General features: G+C 52.2%; 1 protein-coding gene across 1 annotated transcript in view; it reads right to left on the reverse strand.

Moving 5' to 3' along the window:
- The window catches only part of LOC142251155 (uncharacterized), a 75393-nt gene that overhangs the window by 50491 nt on the left and 10027 nt on the right, over positions 1 to 14875 (reverse strand). Inside the window, 2 exon segments of the mRNA XM_075323686.1 lie at positions 10576 to 10671; positions 11099 to 11482. Coding sequence (XP_075179801.1) covers positions 10576 to 10671; positions 11099 to 11476 — 474 coding nt within the window. The 5' untranslated portion in view covers positions 11477 to 11482.

Below are 14875 nucleotides of genomic sequence, written 5' to 3' on the forward strand. Positions count from 1 at the left end.
GCCCTTGGGACGGGGACGGAGCCGGGGCCTTGGGACGCTGAGGGCACATGGCCTTGAAGTGTCCAGGTAGGTTGCACTGGTGGCACCGTCTTGGCTCTGCCACGGGCCTGGAGAGGGGAGTTGAGGGGGACACCCCCTGCAGTCTAGGGGCAGGTGGGGCAGTCGCAGAGTTCATCTTACCCCCTCTCCAGGTGCTGCTGGTGGCTGCTCTCCTGGCTTCAGGAGCCCGATTGTTGGTGTAGTCATCGGCCAGGGCAGCTGTAGCCGTGGACCCCTTTGGCTTCTGGTCTCGGATGAACTGGCGGAGATCCTCAGGGCAGTTCCACAAGAGTTGCTCCGTGATGAACAAGTCCAGGATCTCCGGTCCGGTGGAAAGCTGCAGGCCTTGGGTCCAGTGGTCGGCAGCTCGGGCAAGTGCCCGCCGGTGGTCAGCCCAGGAGTCCTTTGGTCCCTTCTGCAGCGTCCGGAACTTCTTGCGGTAGGACTCCGGGGTGAGGTTGTACTGTTGGATCAGGGCCCGCTTGATGGTGTCGTAGCCCTGATCCGCCTCAGCAGGCAAGTCCCCAAGGATATCCAGGGCCTTACCCCTTAAACGGGGGGTCAGGTATTTGGCCCACTGGTCCTTGTTCAGATGATGCTGCAAGCAAGTCCGTTCAAAAGCAGTCAAGAAAGAGTCCAAGTCTCCATCCTTCTCCAGCACTGGGAAGTCCTCAACACGGACCTTTGGAAGTTTGGTGTCTGGAAGGTCACGGGTGGCTGATGAGGGCCGGAGCTGAGCTAGCTGCAGCTGGTAGTTACGCTCTGCCTGGCGCTCTTCACGCGCTGCTTGCCGCTCACGCTCGGCCATGAGTTCCTTGTAGCCCTCCCGGTCTCCAGCCTGGCGTAGGGCCATAGCCATTTGAAGAAGGCTATCCGAGCCTCCCAGGCTCGGTGGAATGGCACGTGGTGATCTGCGGCCCGCTGCGGAGCCTGGTGCTTCACTGTCCATTGCAGAGCGGAGGGCTGGCGTCTGGCTCGTTGAGGACCCTTGGGCGAGCTGCTCCTCATCTTGTCCAGCAGTGCCCGGTTGTGCAATGTCCTCTGCAGAGCTGTTTTCTGGCGTCGAGCTCCTGGAGGACTCGTGGACAACCTCCTCATCGTCTCTGGCCTGAGCATCGGCCATTCCTTTGGCTTTGCTCCTGGTGCTCTCAGCCATTCTTGCAGACTTTTGGTCACTGACACAGAACTGACACCTGATGCCTCCACACACCTTACAGTATCTGCACTCTGACACTCTAGTGTTGAGCTAGTCTGAAGACCCCAGCAGCCACAGCTGCTGCAGGCAGTCTTTAGTGTCTGGGAGTATGGGTCTCACACTCACACACACTATTATCTCGATCCCACCGCTTGCCACCAATATGTCACAAACCACCGGGGGGGTCACTCCGAAATCCCCCGCGCTGGCTACCAGTACGTCACGATCGGGGGGTAACAAGCAGGAGTCAACCCTCCTTTATACCTCCCGACCGACAGACAGAGCACGTGACGCGCTCTCTAGCGCCCCTCTTATAGTCAGGCCAATTATGGAATTGCCCGACAATAAGCAAGGAGGCCGCTATACTACTTATGCCGATTATTGAAGGGTCCCCAGTGAGAGTAGGGTATATATTCCCCCGACCTCCGCGGGCGGAATATATAATATCTTCCCGAATCTCACTGGCCTCCCCACAATAATCCTTGGCACAACTCGCTGCCACCAACCGATTTACGGTAACTATTAGCCGAACACACAGACGTGGGATTCAAGATCGAGATAACAGAACAGCCCAAGATTAATTATATAATTTAATCAGCCTAAAAGCACACTAGAAACTACAATATATACAATAGGGAATCTACAGAATATACATATGTCAGAGTACAGTTACAGATAAAGCATGGGTTACAAACAGGCATACACAGTTCAATCAGTTACCTTGTTGCGTCTGGCCACAGGGGGGCGCTGTAGACCAGGTTTCCAGGAACTCCCACAGATGTTTCCTACACGTGCCCCCAGCGAGAAGAACCTTGGAAAATGGCCGAAGCAGGGTTATCAACCTGGGCAAATCCAGGTCTCCTCCTACCTTAGTGACCTCACGGGGAAGCACTGCCACTCCCCCTGCATGGATCAGAATTATCCAGAAAAGGGGATTTTGGCCATAACTGTGCCTGGGAGCGTCGTAGACGGACGCCAATGCTCTCATTGTGACAGTTATGAATTTAGCTGCAGAACGAGGGGACTCATGACCTGTCTACGAGTTCCCATATGGCTGATATCACGTTTGGTGTGTTTCCCAATGTCCTACTTCCATAAAAAGGGTGTGCCAGCATCGTCCACATGCGGAGACACCATTGTTATGGTTGCCATATTTATCGGAGATATGGCTTGCGAGATATGAACCATTTTTTACTGGAGTCGTTCTGTCTGGCTACTTCCAAGCCTTGCTAATGAGATACAACTCTTGTTACAGGGTGACGGCAGGGAGTCATCCTGGATCCATTGTCCTCACATCATCTCATCTCCATATCAGAGGAGATGGCCATGAGTTGTGTAAGTGGAATGTGACACCTTCCAGATGCTGTACATTTGGAACAAGAAGGGAGGGGGGCACTGCCAGGGAGTGATGAGAGCAATTATGACTTCTCGTCATAATTCCTCTTCATATCCCAGGCTTTACCTCACAATTAGCGTAGCAAAATGTGCATGAGGGTGTGATGTAGAGGTGCTAGAAATAGCTTGTCACCAGTGGGGCACTAATGGAATACAACAGCCAGTTCTATGATGCCACAAAATGGCAGTATTTTGTGCTATCATTATAGCTTATTAAAAACAGAGCACGAGGTTGTCATGCAGAGGTGCTGCACATAGATTTGCAGTAGTGTGAATTGACAAAAGTACAATAGCCACGTTTAGGATACAACTAGGTACAGTGAGTGTTTGCTAGTACAATGGCTGAGTTTAAAAAAGTTAGAGTGTGCAATGCAGGCAGATGTCATGCAAATAACGTTCCAATACTGTGAATTGACAAAAGTCCAATAGCCACGTATAGGATGCCACTAGGTACACTGAGTGTTTGCTAGTATAATGGCTTCGTTATAATTAGTTGGAGTGTGCAACGCAGGCAGATGCGCTCTGCAAATGTCTTGGCACTAGTGGGACTATAGCAAAGTCCAATAGCCACGTATAGGATGCCACTAGGTACACTGAGTGTTTGCTAGTAAAATTGCTTAGTTTAAAAAAGTTGTAGTGTGCAATGCAGGCAGACGTGCTCTGCAAATGTCTTTGCACTAGTGGGACTATAGCAAAGTCCAATAGCCACGTATAGGATGCCACTAGGTACACTGAGTGTTTGCTAGTAAAATTGCTTAGTTTAAAAAAGTTGTAGTGTGCAATGCAGGCAGACGTGCTCTGCAAAGGTCTTTGCACTAGTGGGACTATAGCAAAGTCCAATAGCCACGTATAGGATGCCACTAGGTACACTGAGTGTTTGCTAGTAAAATTGCTTAGTTTAAAAAAGTTGTAGTGTGCAATGCAGGCAGACGTGCTCTGCTAATGTCTTTGCACTAGTGGGACTATAGCAAAGTCCAATAGCCACGTATAGGATGCCACTAGGTACACTGAGTGTTTGCTAGTAAAATTGCTTAGTTTAAAAAAGTTGTAGTGTGCAATGCAGGCAGACGTGCTCTGCAAATGTCTTTGCACTAGTGGGACTATAGCAAAGTCCAATAGCCACGTATAGGATGCCACTAGGTACACTGAGTGTTTGCTAGTATAATGGCTTACTTAGAATGAGTTGGAGTGTGCAGAGGACAAGAGGGTACAGTGGCAGGATTGTGGTGCTCTGGGTAGAGGAATGGAAGCCTGCCTTTCTATTCCCTCCTAATGGTGAAATGCAGGGAGGAAATCCCTGACCTGGGCTACACAGACGCTGTTGCTGTTTGCAGGACCTGTCACTTATGGCTCTCTGACCCTGCCGCTTTGAGCCCTTAAAAGGACTGCTAGAATGTGCTCTCCCTAAGCTGTCTAACGCTGTGTATGCAGCGCATACAGCTGTATCGGCTATAGGACTCAGGAGGACGGAGCTGCGACACTGATGTCTGACACCAAAGACGCAGAAGGCAGATAATGGCGTTCGTGAAGAAAATGTCCGGTTTTATAATGCAGGGACATGTGACATGCAGATCCTATCACACATGCCGTTGCTTCTCTGGCTCAAAGTCCACTTAGGTGTGTGTGTGTGTCTGTGATTGGCTGACATGCTGGCCCGCCCCACAAGACGCGCGCGCTTAGGGAAGGAAGACAAGAAAAAAAAAAAAAAAAAATGGCGATCGCCATTATAGAAACAGCAGTGATCTGAAGGCGCTGTTCACGCACACTATACACTGAAATGTGATAATAGTTTGATTCACAGAGTGACTTACACTATTACAGCAGAAACCAAGCTAGGATTTAGCTGTTTTTTGGCTGCTAGAACCGTTCTCGAACGTTTCTAGAACTATCGAGCTTTTGCAAAAAGCTCGAGTTCTAGTTCGATCTAGAACATGCCCCAAAATCACTCGAGCCGCGAACTGGAGAACCACGAACCACGAACCGCGCTCAACTCTACCAACGAGCTAGGGTCGGCTTAGAAACCGAGAGGCCCTCACGCCGACCTGTGGTCAGCACAAAAAGAGAGGTGCGCCGCCTAACAACAGTGGTGCGAAACACATAGATCCGGAGCGCCCGCACCAGATCCAGAGTATGCAACGCTTTTTCAAAGCGATGAACAGGAGCCGGACAAAAGGAAGGCAGGGAAATGTCCTGGTTAAGGTGGAAAGGAGAAACCACCTTGGGGAGAAAGTCCGGAGTCGGACGGAGAACCACCTTGTCTTGATGAAAAACCAAAAAAGGTGACTCCGAAGAGAGCGCAGTCAAATCAGAGACTCTCCTGAGGGAAGTTATGGCCACTAGAAAGACCACTTTCTGTGAAAGACGAGACAAAGAAACCTCCCTAAGAGGCTCAAAGGGGGGTTTCTGGAAAGCCGTGAGGACCAGATTAAAGGTCCCAGGGATCCAAGGGCCGCCGGTAAGTCGGAATGCTGTGAGATGCGCCCTGCATGAAGGAGCGCACCTGAGCCAGCCGAGCGATACGCCGCTGGCACAACACTGACACAGCCGAGACCTGTCCCTTGAGGGAATTGAGGGATAGTCCTAGCTGCAGACGGACTGCAGAAAGGACAGAAGGGTCGGCAAGGAAAAAGGCCAAGAAGCATGGCCGGAAGAGCGACACCAGGACAGGAAAATTCTCCAGGTCCTGTGATAGATTTTGGCCAAGGAATACATCCGAGCCCGAGTCATAGTGGAGATGACTTCAGGAGAGATACCAGAAGTCGTCAAGATCCAGGACTCAAGAGCCACGCCGTCAATCTGAGAGCCGCAGAATTCAGGCGGAAAAACGGACCTTGTGAGAGAAGGTCTGAACGGTCCGGGAGATGCCACGGCACCTCTACGGACAGATGGAGCAGGTCTGGGTACCAAGCTCGCCTGGGCCAGTCTGGAGCAATGAGAATGACCCGACGCCCTCCATTCTGAGCTTGCGCAGGACTCTGAGCAAGAGCTAGAGAGGGAAACACGTAAGACAGACGAAACTGGGACAAATCTTGAACCAGCGCGTCCGCTGCAAAGGCCTGAGGATCGTGGGAGCGAAGATCCACTTCCGGAGTGCCCCCCTTGCGGCAGAGTGACCGAAACACTGCCGAATGCAGAGCCCACTCGCCGCTGTCCACGGTTTGACGGCTGAGATAATCTGCCTCCCAGTTTTCCACGCCTGGGATGTGGACTGCGGATATGGTGGACTTGGAGTCCTCCGTCCACTGAAGGATGCGTTGAACCTCCAACATTGCCAGGCGGACGAGTGTCCCGCCCTGGCAGTTGATGTAGGCAACCGCTGTCGCGTTGTCTGACCGGACTCGAATGTGCTTGCCCGCCAACAGGTGGTGAAAAGCTAAGAGAGCACAGCTCTGATTTCCAGCACATTGATCGAGAGGGCTGATTCGGACGGGGTCCAAGTGCCCTGCGCTCTGTGGTGGAGATATACTGCTCCCCAGCCGGATAGACTGGCATCCGTGGTGAGGATCACCCGGGACGGGGCCAGGAAGGAGCATCCCTGAAGAGAGAGGGGCCGAAGCCACCACTGAAGGGAGCCCCTGGTCTGTGGCGACAGAGCCACTAACCTGTGCAAGGAGCAAGGTCGCTTGTCCCAACAGCGGAGAATGTCCAGCTGCAGAGGAGGCAGATGGAACTGGGCAAAGGGAACCGCTTCCATTGACGCCACCATCTGACCCAGCACCTGCATTAGGTGCCTGATGGAATGACGGCGGGGCCTCAGTAAAGGGTGCACCGCCAGTGGAGGGACTGCTGTTTGACTAAGGGCAGCTTCACCAGTGCCGGCAGAGTCTCGAATTGCATCCCTAGGTACATGAGCTTCTGGGTCGGAGTCAGAGTGGACTTGGGAAAAGGACAAGCCACCCGAATTGGACTAGAGTGGCGAGAGTGAGCGAGGCACTCCGCTGACAGTCTGCACTGGATGAAGCCTTGACTAGAAGGCCGTCCAGGAAAAGGGATTACTGCCAACCCCCGGAGGTGCAGAACCGCAACCACTGCTGCCATGACCTTGGTGAATACTCGAGGGGCCGTGGCTAACCCGAAGGGGAGAGCCACGAATTGGAAATGTTCCTCTCCGATTGCAAAACGTAGCCAACGCTGGTGTGAAACTGCAATTGGCACATGCAGGTAGGCATCTCTGATGTCGAGGATGCTAGGAAATCTCCTTGGGTCATTGAGGCAATGACTGATCGCAGAGACTCCATGCGAAAATGCCGCACCTGAACATGCTTGTTGAGAAGCTTGAGATCCAGGATGGGCCGGAAGGAACCGTCCCTTTCGGGGACTAGGAAGAGATTTGAGTAGAAACCTCTGAACCATTCCCAGGCGGGAACCGGTACAATTACTCCGTTGGCCTGCAAGGGTGCCACGGCCTGTGAGAAGGCGGCGGCCTTGGAGCAGGGGGGAGTTGACAGAAAAAATATCTGTTTGGCGGGCTGGATAGAATTCTATCCTGTAGCCGTGGGAGGTGATATCCCGCACCCACTGATCGGAGACGTGTTGAAACCACACGTCGCCAAAGCGGGAGAGCCTGCCACCGACCAAGGACGTTGCTGGCGCGGCCAGATAGTCAAGAGGAGGCTGCCTTAGTGGCAGCAGCTCCTGCTCTGAGGACGCGGCTTCGTGCGTCAGATGGGTTTTTGGTCCTTGGCTGAGTTAGTGGACGAGGCCGAGGGCTTAGAGGACGACCAGTTGGAGGAACGAAAGGAACAAAACCTCGACTGGATCCTGCCCTGGACAGGTTTCCTGGTTTTGTTTGTGGCATGGAAGTACTCTTCCCGCCAGTAGCTTCCTGAATAATTTCATCCAGTTGTTCACCGAACAGCCTGGGCCCAGCAAATGGGAGCCCAGCAAGGTACTTCATTGAAGAAGCGTCTGCCTTCCACTCTCGAAGCCACAAGATCCTGCGCATAGCGAGAGAATTAGCCGAAGCCACCGCAGTGCGGTGAGAAGCCTCCAGCATGGCAGACATGGCATAGGATGAAAAAGCTGAAGCTTGGGAAGTTAAGGCAACCATTTCGGGCATAGCGTCCCTGGTGAGGGAATGCATCTCCTCTAGAGAAACAGAGATGGTTATGAGAGCCCACACTGCTGCAAAAGATGGGGAGAACGAGACCCCTGCCGCCTCAGATACAGATTTGGCCAGAAGGTCAACCTGGCGGTCAGTTACTCTTCCCGCCAGGGAATCCTTAAGAGAGGTGTCATCAGCCACTGATACAACTGTCCGGGCTGAGAGTCTAGACACCGGAGGGTCTACCTTTGGTGAATGAGCCCACTCCTTGACCACCTCTGGTGGAAACGGAAAACGGTCATCAGAACCACGCTTTGGGCAGCGTCTGTCAGGACAGGCCCTAGGCTTGGTTACAGTGGCCTGAAAACTGGAGTGGTTAAGGAACACACTCCTTGTTCTCTTGGGCAGGGTAAACTGGTGCTTTCTTGCCAGAGAGGGTTTCTCCTCTGATACTGGCGGATTGAGGTCCAGTACAAAAATAATGGACGCAATCAAATCACTAGCATCTGCGTCACTTTCGGGCAGATCAATGGGGTACATGGAGGTAGCGTCCGAGCCCCCAGTAAAGGCATCCTCCTCGTCCTGAGCCGCGGGACGAGGAAGGAGAGGGGACCCTGCGTCTCCTTTTAGGAGGACGGGGTCTGGAACCAGATGGAGAATCCTCTGTGACCTTGCTGAGCGAGCCGCAGCAGCAGAAGCGACCTGAGAAGGGGGCTGATGCATGCTCAGCAGAGTCCGGGACAGCTGTCCCATGGAGAGAAGGATTCTGCCCAAGCCGGGGGTTCAGCCACCGGAGCCGGAGCAGCCGGAGGAACCACTGGGGATGAGACTCCAGGCTGAGGCACCACCATGTTACAGCAGGCATCACAATGTGGTTATGTGCTCGGTACAGGCAGTAGGAGCCTACATGCAGTGCATATTGAGTACAGCCTTGCAGCCTTGCTGCTCGTGTGAGACATGCTGCTGAAGTGGGGGCTCTGAGTCAGAATGACCCCCAGCAGAGTATATAAGCAGAGTATATAATATAAGCAGGTCCACAACCGGAGGTTGTGGCTTGCCATACCGTCTGACATTCTGCCAACCCCTCTCTGTGCCCTCCAGATCCCACAGCCCGGACCCCCAGAGAGATACTGCAGCCAGCGCCGATCGCTGTGCTGACATAAGAACGCTAATAAAATGGCGCTTCTGCCCAAGCCGGAGCGAGGAGAGGGGGCGGGTCCTACTCTAAGAGCGGGATCCCGAGGGCCAAGGAGATATACAGGGGAGGGAAACATTTCCTCAGAGAGGAGTGTCCCTCTCCTGAGCCGAACGGCCGCTGGGCGGAGCCGCACTGTCCCTCTGCATGATTGGCATGCAGGGGCAGTGAAAACGAAACTAGGCCTCAGGCGAAGCCGGGGCCTAAATTTAACGATGCGGCCGGCGCGCAGGCACCATCGGCGCGGTTCTCTGGTGAAAACCAGAGAACCGGCCGGAAATGTCAGAATACATACACAGCCCACTCTCCCCAACAATAAAGTACAAGGGACTCCCGGATAATAACGTCTCAGATACTTAGCTTGTGAGACGCAGGGCCAGGTCCCTGAGGGATGAGTGCTCCGTCCGGCAGGGTCCTGAAAGGGCTGCGGATGGAGACCGGTCTCCTGCAAGCCAGGGAGAACCGTGCTGGCTCCCACTTCAAGCCAGAGCCCGAGGGATGGTGAAGGAGCGCGGCATGTAAGGCTCCAGCCCTGGAATCAACCTTAACAACACCGCCGACACAGTGGGGTGAGAAGGGACATGCCGGGAGTCCAGGATTGGACCCGCTTTTCTTCAAAAACTTTCCAAAATGAAAAATCAGATGAAAATGCATGTGTGGATGTATGCCTCCTGAACACAAAGCAATGAACTGGCTAGATCTGGTTCTCCAGGGGGTGTATATGCTCAGAAGGAGGAGCTACACTTTTTAGTGTAGTACTTTGTGTGTCCTCCGGAGGCAGAAGCTATACACCCAATGTCTGGGTCTCCCATAGGAATGATAAAGAAAGCAAATTATTTTTATTGTGTGACAAAATTTCATTAAAAAGTTTTTTACCACTTAAAAAAAAATAATAAAAAAAAAAAAATCCTGATATGTATTAGGTTTCTGCATACTCCTACTGACCTGGAGAATTATATTGCCAGGTCAGTTTTACCATGTAGTGAATATGGTAAATAAAACACAACTTTTTTGCAATTTTAATGCACTTGGGAGGGTTTTTTTTACGCTTTCCAGTGTAAAAAGAAAGATGTCAGTCAAAAAAGCAACTCATCCCGCAAAAAACAAGCCCTCTAATGGCTGTGTGGAAGGAATAATAAAATATAGTCATGGCTCTTGAAAGAAGGGGAGGGAAAAAAAAAAAAAAACAAAAACGGAAAATCACAAGGTCGTGAAGGGGTGTTATGCTGCTGTTGGAGAATGAGAGCAGCATCTAAATGGTTAACAGCAGCAATCGGTACTCCTCTTCAGCTGCTGCTGTTAGACACAGATGCTAGCTAGGTCATGTAGAGAAGGGTTCCCCAATTCCAGTCCTCAAGAGCCACCGACAGTGCATGTTTTCAGGATTGCCTTAGTATTGCACGGGTTATAATTTAATCACCTGCACAAGTGATAATCCATCACATGTGCATTGCTAAGGAAATACTGGAAACATGAACTGTTGGTGGGCCTTGAGGACTGGAGTTGGAGAACTCTGCTCCTGAGTCCCCTGCACACACAGTAACTCCATCGCTGACTTACACGTATGTAATTTTACGCTAAAGGGTTAAAGGTTACGTTTTAAAGGGTCTCACCCTCCTTGGCTTGCTAAAATGCCCCCGTTTACACATTCACCATATAGAGTTATATAATGTGCTACAAGAAAAATCCTGAATTGTTGTCACGTACCATTTGTTCCGCAGCATCCTGAGATGTGGATGGACTGGTTGACTGTTCCTCTACTGGTTGAGGACGTTTCTGCTGCTCAAGAAGATTGTCTAAAAGCTAAAAAGGTAGAGAATAATTAAAAAATATGATGGGTGTGGTTTGCATTGAAACTATGGAGATTAAAAAAGAAAGATAAAAAAACACATGCAAGATATACAAAACGCAGAAAGGCCAATTACACCTATAAATGCTGTATGTCTCTCCTGAAATGTTGGGATCCATCTAGACGTTCCTCAGATATTGCTTACTGAAGATAGATGTGATTTTTTTGGCTTCATTTCAGTAGCTAAGCCATCACCCTTCTCAGTCGGGGCCAAAGCTAATGAAATGAGCCAGCCCCCTTTATGACATCCCAACACAGAGAAGGGGGAGGGGGGGGGGAGCGGGGGAAATGTTCTCCTATGTACAGACTGATGTAGAAGAGGGAGACTCAAACTTGGAAGTTTAACCAAGCTGATCTACATGCTTAAGACACAACCATCACCTGCTTTCGTTCATGAATCTTCAAGTGTTGAGCCGCCGGTCTACGTAGCTTAGACGCTCCGGTCAGGAAAAGAGTTGGCACCGCACTTGCTTTTAGTTTCCGTCTTGTTCGTTTGTGGTTCGGTTCCGATGGGATTAATGGGGAATCACTGTTCATCTCAAACATGTCCTCTTCAAAGTGCTCTGAGCAAAGAACAAAGTGCCCTGGGTTCTTCAGTAATGTGTCCCGTACAAACTCCTGCACGTTGCCTACATCGGTGCGGCTATGGTGGATCCAGGTTTCGGCAAGTGGCAGCTCCTTGGGAAACGAGTGCATGGAGACCGCCGAGGCCAGCTTCCCACTATGGTTGGTGCAGCCATAGGCAAAACAGTGAGGCATTTTCACCTAAAAAGAGTGAAGGAACATGGTGTTAAGACAACTTTGAGACAAAGCGACTCTCGTATAGGTGGTAACCCCGTACGTCCATCTATAACCCCAACGAGACCCTAAACATGAAATCCCCGTAACCTTCTAACATTAAATTTCCTTATAGAGAAACAGCTAGACTGAAAGAATTCTCTCTTCCGTCACAGGAGAAATATTTTGCATACGTCTATGGGCCCCGGGAGTAAGAGCGGGGGGGGGAACCCCCTAGGACTGAGCCCCGAGAGTAAGAGGAGGAGGGGGCCCCCTAGGACTGAGCCCCGAGAGTAAAAGGAGGAGGGGGCCCCCTAGGACTGAGCCCCGAGAGTAAAAGGAGGAGGGGGCCCCCTAGGACTGATCCCCGAGAGTAAGAGGAGGAGGGGGCCCCCTAGGACTGATCCCCGAGAGTAAGAGGAGGAGGGGGCCCCCTAGGACTGAGCCCCGAGAGTAAGAGGAGGAGGGGGCCCCCTAGGACTGAGCCCCGAGAGTAAGAGGAGGAGGGGGCCCCCTAGGACTGAGCCCCGAGAGTAAGAGGAGGAGGGGGCCCCCTAGGACTGAGCCCCGAGAGTAAGAGGAGGAGGGGGCCCCCTAGGACTGAGCCCCGAGAGTAAGAGGAGGAGGGGGCCCCCTAGGACTGAGCCCCGAGAGTAAGAGGAGGAGGGGGCCCCCTAGGACTGAGCCCCGAGAGTAAGAGGAGGAGGGGGCCCCCTAGGACTGAGCCCCGAGAGTAAGAGGAGGAGGGGGCGCCCTAGGACTGAGCCCCGAGAGTAAGAGGAGGAGGGGGCCCCCTAGGACTGAGCCCCGAGAGTAAGAGGAGGAGGGGGCCCCCTAGGACTGAGCCCCGAGAGTAAGAGGAGGAGGGGGCCCCCTAGGACTGAGCCCCGAGAGTAAGAGGAGGGGGCCCCTAGGACTGAGCCCCGAGAGTAAGAGGAGGGGGCCCCTAGGACTGAGCCCCGAGAGTAAGAGGAGGGGGCCTCTAGGACTGAGCCCCAAGAATAAAAGGTCCCATCACACACACAACGAGATCGCTAATGAGATTGTTGCTGCGTCACCGTTTCCGTGACGCAGCAGCGATCTCGTTATGTGTGACACCTACCAGCGATCAGGCCCCTGCTGTGAGATCCCTATTCGTTGCTGAATAGTTGGGACCAATTTCTTCAAAGGCGATGTCCTGCTTGGTAGGACGCATCGCTGTGTTTGAAACCTACCAACCTCCTAACACAGTCCCGCCGAGATCGTTATACAGGTCGATGATTGTTACTGCATCGTTGGTAAGGTCTGACTGTGTGACATCTCACCAGCGACCTCCCAGCGACTTACCAGCGATCCTTATCAGGTCACATAGTTTTCGGGATCACTGGTAAGTCGTTAAATGTGATGGGGGCTTAAGAGGAGGGGGCCCTAGGCCTGGGCCCCGAGTGTAAGAGGAGGGGGCCCTAGGCCTGGGCCCCGAGTGTAAGAGGAGGGGGCCCTAGGCCTGGGCCCCGAGTGTAAGAGGAGGGGGCCCTAGGCCTGGGCCCCGAGTGTAAGAGGAGGGGGCCCTAGGCCTGGGCCCCGAGTGTAAGAGGAGGGGGCCCTAGGCCTGGGCCCCGAGTGTAAGAGGAGGGGGCCCTAGGCCTGGGCCCCGAGTGTAAGAGGAGGGGGCCCTAGGCCTGGGCCCTGAGTGTAAGAGGAGGGGGCCCTAGGCCTGGGCCCCGAGTGTAAGAGGAGGGGGCCCTAGGCCTGGGCCCCGAGTGTAAGAGGAGGGGGCCCTAGGCCTGAGCCCCGAGTGTAAGAGGAGGGGGCCCTAGGCCTGGGCCCCGAGTGTAAGAGGAGGGGGCCCTAGGACTGAGCCCCGAGTGTAAGAGGAGGGGGCCCTAGGACTGAGCCCCGAGTGTAAGAGGAGGGGGCCCTAGGACTGAGCCCCGAGTGTAAGAGGAGGGGGCCCTTGGACTGAGCCCCGAGTGTAAGAGGAGGGGGCCCTAGGACTGAGCCCCGAGTGTAAGAGGAGGGGGCCCCTAGGACTGAGCCCCGAGTGTAAGAGGAGGGGGCCCCTAGGACTGAGCCCTGAGGACCCCCGACAGTAAGGGGAGGAAGGATGGTAATATTATATAAACAATCCAATCACATGAGGAATGAGTGCTTTGCTCCTTCATGGGGGGGGGCTGCATGCTTACACCGGTCTACCTCAGTGTACCTTTTGACCGCTAACAATAAGGTCACGGTCACACGTTGAGTATTCGGTGAGTTTTTTACCTCAGTAGTTGTAGCCAAAACCAGGAGTGGGTGATAAATACAGAAGTGGTGCCCGTGTCTCTATTATACTTTTCCTCTGATTGTAAGACAAAACCAGGAGTGGAACAAAAACTGAGGTAAAAAAAAAAACCTCCCCAAATACTGAATGTGTGAACGTGGCCTAACTGGACTCCATGCTGGCTCACAGCTGTATCCCTACTATGGTATTTTTTCTCTTGCCCTGCAGTCGGCCTCAGTGGAGGAGACACATTGCTTCACTGGTCCCCATGCATTCTCAAGATCGGCGGGGGTGTCAGAAGTCACACAGCACCAATCATAGCATGATAGCACATTCTAGTGATATGGCGGCATTTTATATCATAAGTCCTCTTTAAGCTACATTTCCATGTGCCTCGTCCGTTGATGAATTTCTGCACTGATAAATACAGCTGCAGATTTCATTGTGGAAAATGTGAGCAAATTCTGCACATTTTCCTCCTTTTTATTGCAGAGGTTGAACTCCATGGCGTCACCTGCGGCAGATTCTCTGTAGTGTCTGGATGTGATTTATTATAACCTCATTCATAATATGCAGAGGATTCTCCACTACAAACTACAGATGAAAACCATGTTTGCAGCAGGGTACCATTAAAGGGAATCTGTCACCAGGTTTTTGCTCCCCCATCTGACAGCAGCATAATGTAGGGGCAGAGACCCTGATTCCAGTGATGTGTCACTTACTGAGCTGATTACTGTCATTTTGATAAAATAATCGTTTTTTCTGCTGTAGATCTAGCAGTTATACAGGGCTCATGAATATACTGGACTACCTGCAGCATGCCAAGTAGTCCTGTAATGATAATCGCCTGCTGATTAAACAGTGATTTTATCAAAACTATACTAAGCAGCCCAGCAAGTGACATTACTGGAATCAGCGTCTCTGCCACTACGTTATGCTGCTCTCAAATTAGATGGCAAAACCTGGTGACAGATTCCCTTTAAAAAGGAAAACTGCTAGGCTATGTGCTCACAGGACTCTGTACCCACGGATATACAGTCAGGGCCAGAAATATTTGGACAGTGACACAAGTTTTGTTATTTTAGCTGTTTACAAAAACATGTTCAGAAATACAATTATATATATAATATGGGCTGAAAGTG

The sequence above is a fragment of the Anomaloglossus baeobatrachus genome, chromosome 9, assembly GCF_048569485.1.
Source record: "Anomaloglossus baeobatrachus isolate aAnoBae1 chromosome 9, aAnoBae1.hap1, whole genome shotgun sequence".
Lineage (NCBI taxonomy): Eukaryota > Metazoa > Chordata > Amphibia > Anura > Aromobatidae > Anomaloglossus > Anomaloglossus baeobatrachus.